General features: G+C 46.2%; 1 protein-coding gene across 1 annotated transcript; it reads right to left on the minus strand.

Annotated features, from left to right (window-relative positions):
• Positions 1–18: 18 nt before the first annotated feature.
• Positions 19–645, minus strand: LOC107124914 (olfactory receptor 9G4-like; the record flags this gene model as incomplete). The annotated part of the gene is made up of 1 exon (XM_015428408.1): positions 19–645. A coding segment is annotated over exon 1 (627 nt), but the record flags the coding sequence as incomplete, so codon positions are not given.
• Positions 646–1,146: the final 501 nt, after the last annotated feature.

Raw genomic sequence — 1,146 nt, forward strand, 5'->3', positions numbered from 1 at the left:
GATGAGAGCAGTGGTTGCCAATACATTGCAACCCATGACAGAAGTCATGATGAGTTCATAGACGCGAGTATCATCACAGGCCATCTTCACTAATGGTGGTACATCACAAAAGTAATGGTCGATAGTGTTGTCCCCACAGAAGCGTAGGCGGAAGGTGTTGGCTGTGTGTACAATGGCATCGACAAAGCCAGCTACATAAGAAGCAATGACCAGCTGGATGCACAGTTTCTTGGACATTGCAATGGCATAGCGTAGTGGGTTGCAGATGGCCACATAGCGGTCATATGCCATGGCAGCCAATAGGAAGCACTCGCTGTAGGCCAAGCCGGCAGAGAAGAAGAACTGTGCTGCACAACCCGCAACAGACATGACCTTGTTCTTGGACACACAGTCAGACAGGATCCGGGGAGTGTACACTGAGGAGTACCAGATATCCAGGAAGGAGAGGCTGCCCACAAAGAAGTACATGGGGGTGTGCAAGTGGGAATCAAGGTAGATCAGGACCATGAGACCCAAGTTCCCAGTCAGCGTGAGAGTGTATGAGACCAAGAACAGCACAAAGAAGACCAGGCGCAGGACTGGATGTGTTGTGAAACCCACCATAACAAAATCAGTAACTAGTGTCTGGTTGACTTCCTTTTCCATTGTCTCTACAGGCCTCATCTGTTGATACAAAGAAGAATGGGAATTTTGCTATTTATTTCAATGGTATGTAGAATACACCTGGCAATTTGAAAGATGTGTTTTAAAATGCTTCCTGGTACATTTTGTTTCATTTTGCCCACTGCCCACTGCCCTTGTTTCTGTTTCGGAAACACTTTCTAAACGTTTACAGTGTATGGTGTGCAAGTGGCAAACACACTGTTGACAGAAGCATATTAAATGTTACTGCGGGAACAGAGGTGACAATGTAGGCAAATGGACCTTGGAGATACTGGGAATGGCCTGGGCCAAAATCCAGAAAAATCTCCATTCATTCTTAAACATGGAACAGCCTGGATGCAAAGAAAGGACTGCACAAGTGGAGAGAATTCTGCATCCAACCAGATCGTTGTCTGCTGTTTCCACTACAGCTTTTCCTACTGCTGGGGAGAGATGCTGCCATTCATTTTAACATCTTCACTAAGCTCCTGCTGAGGAAACAAT

Source organism: Gekko japonicus, unplaced genomic scaffold (genome assembly GCF_001447785.1).
Source record: "Gekko japonicus isolate JY-2015 unplaced genomic scaffold, Gekko_japonicus_V1.1 scaffold26543, whole genome shotgun sequence".
Lineage (NCBI taxonomy): Eukaryota > Metazoa > Chordata > Lepidosauria > Squamata > Gekkonidae > Gekko > Gekko japonicus.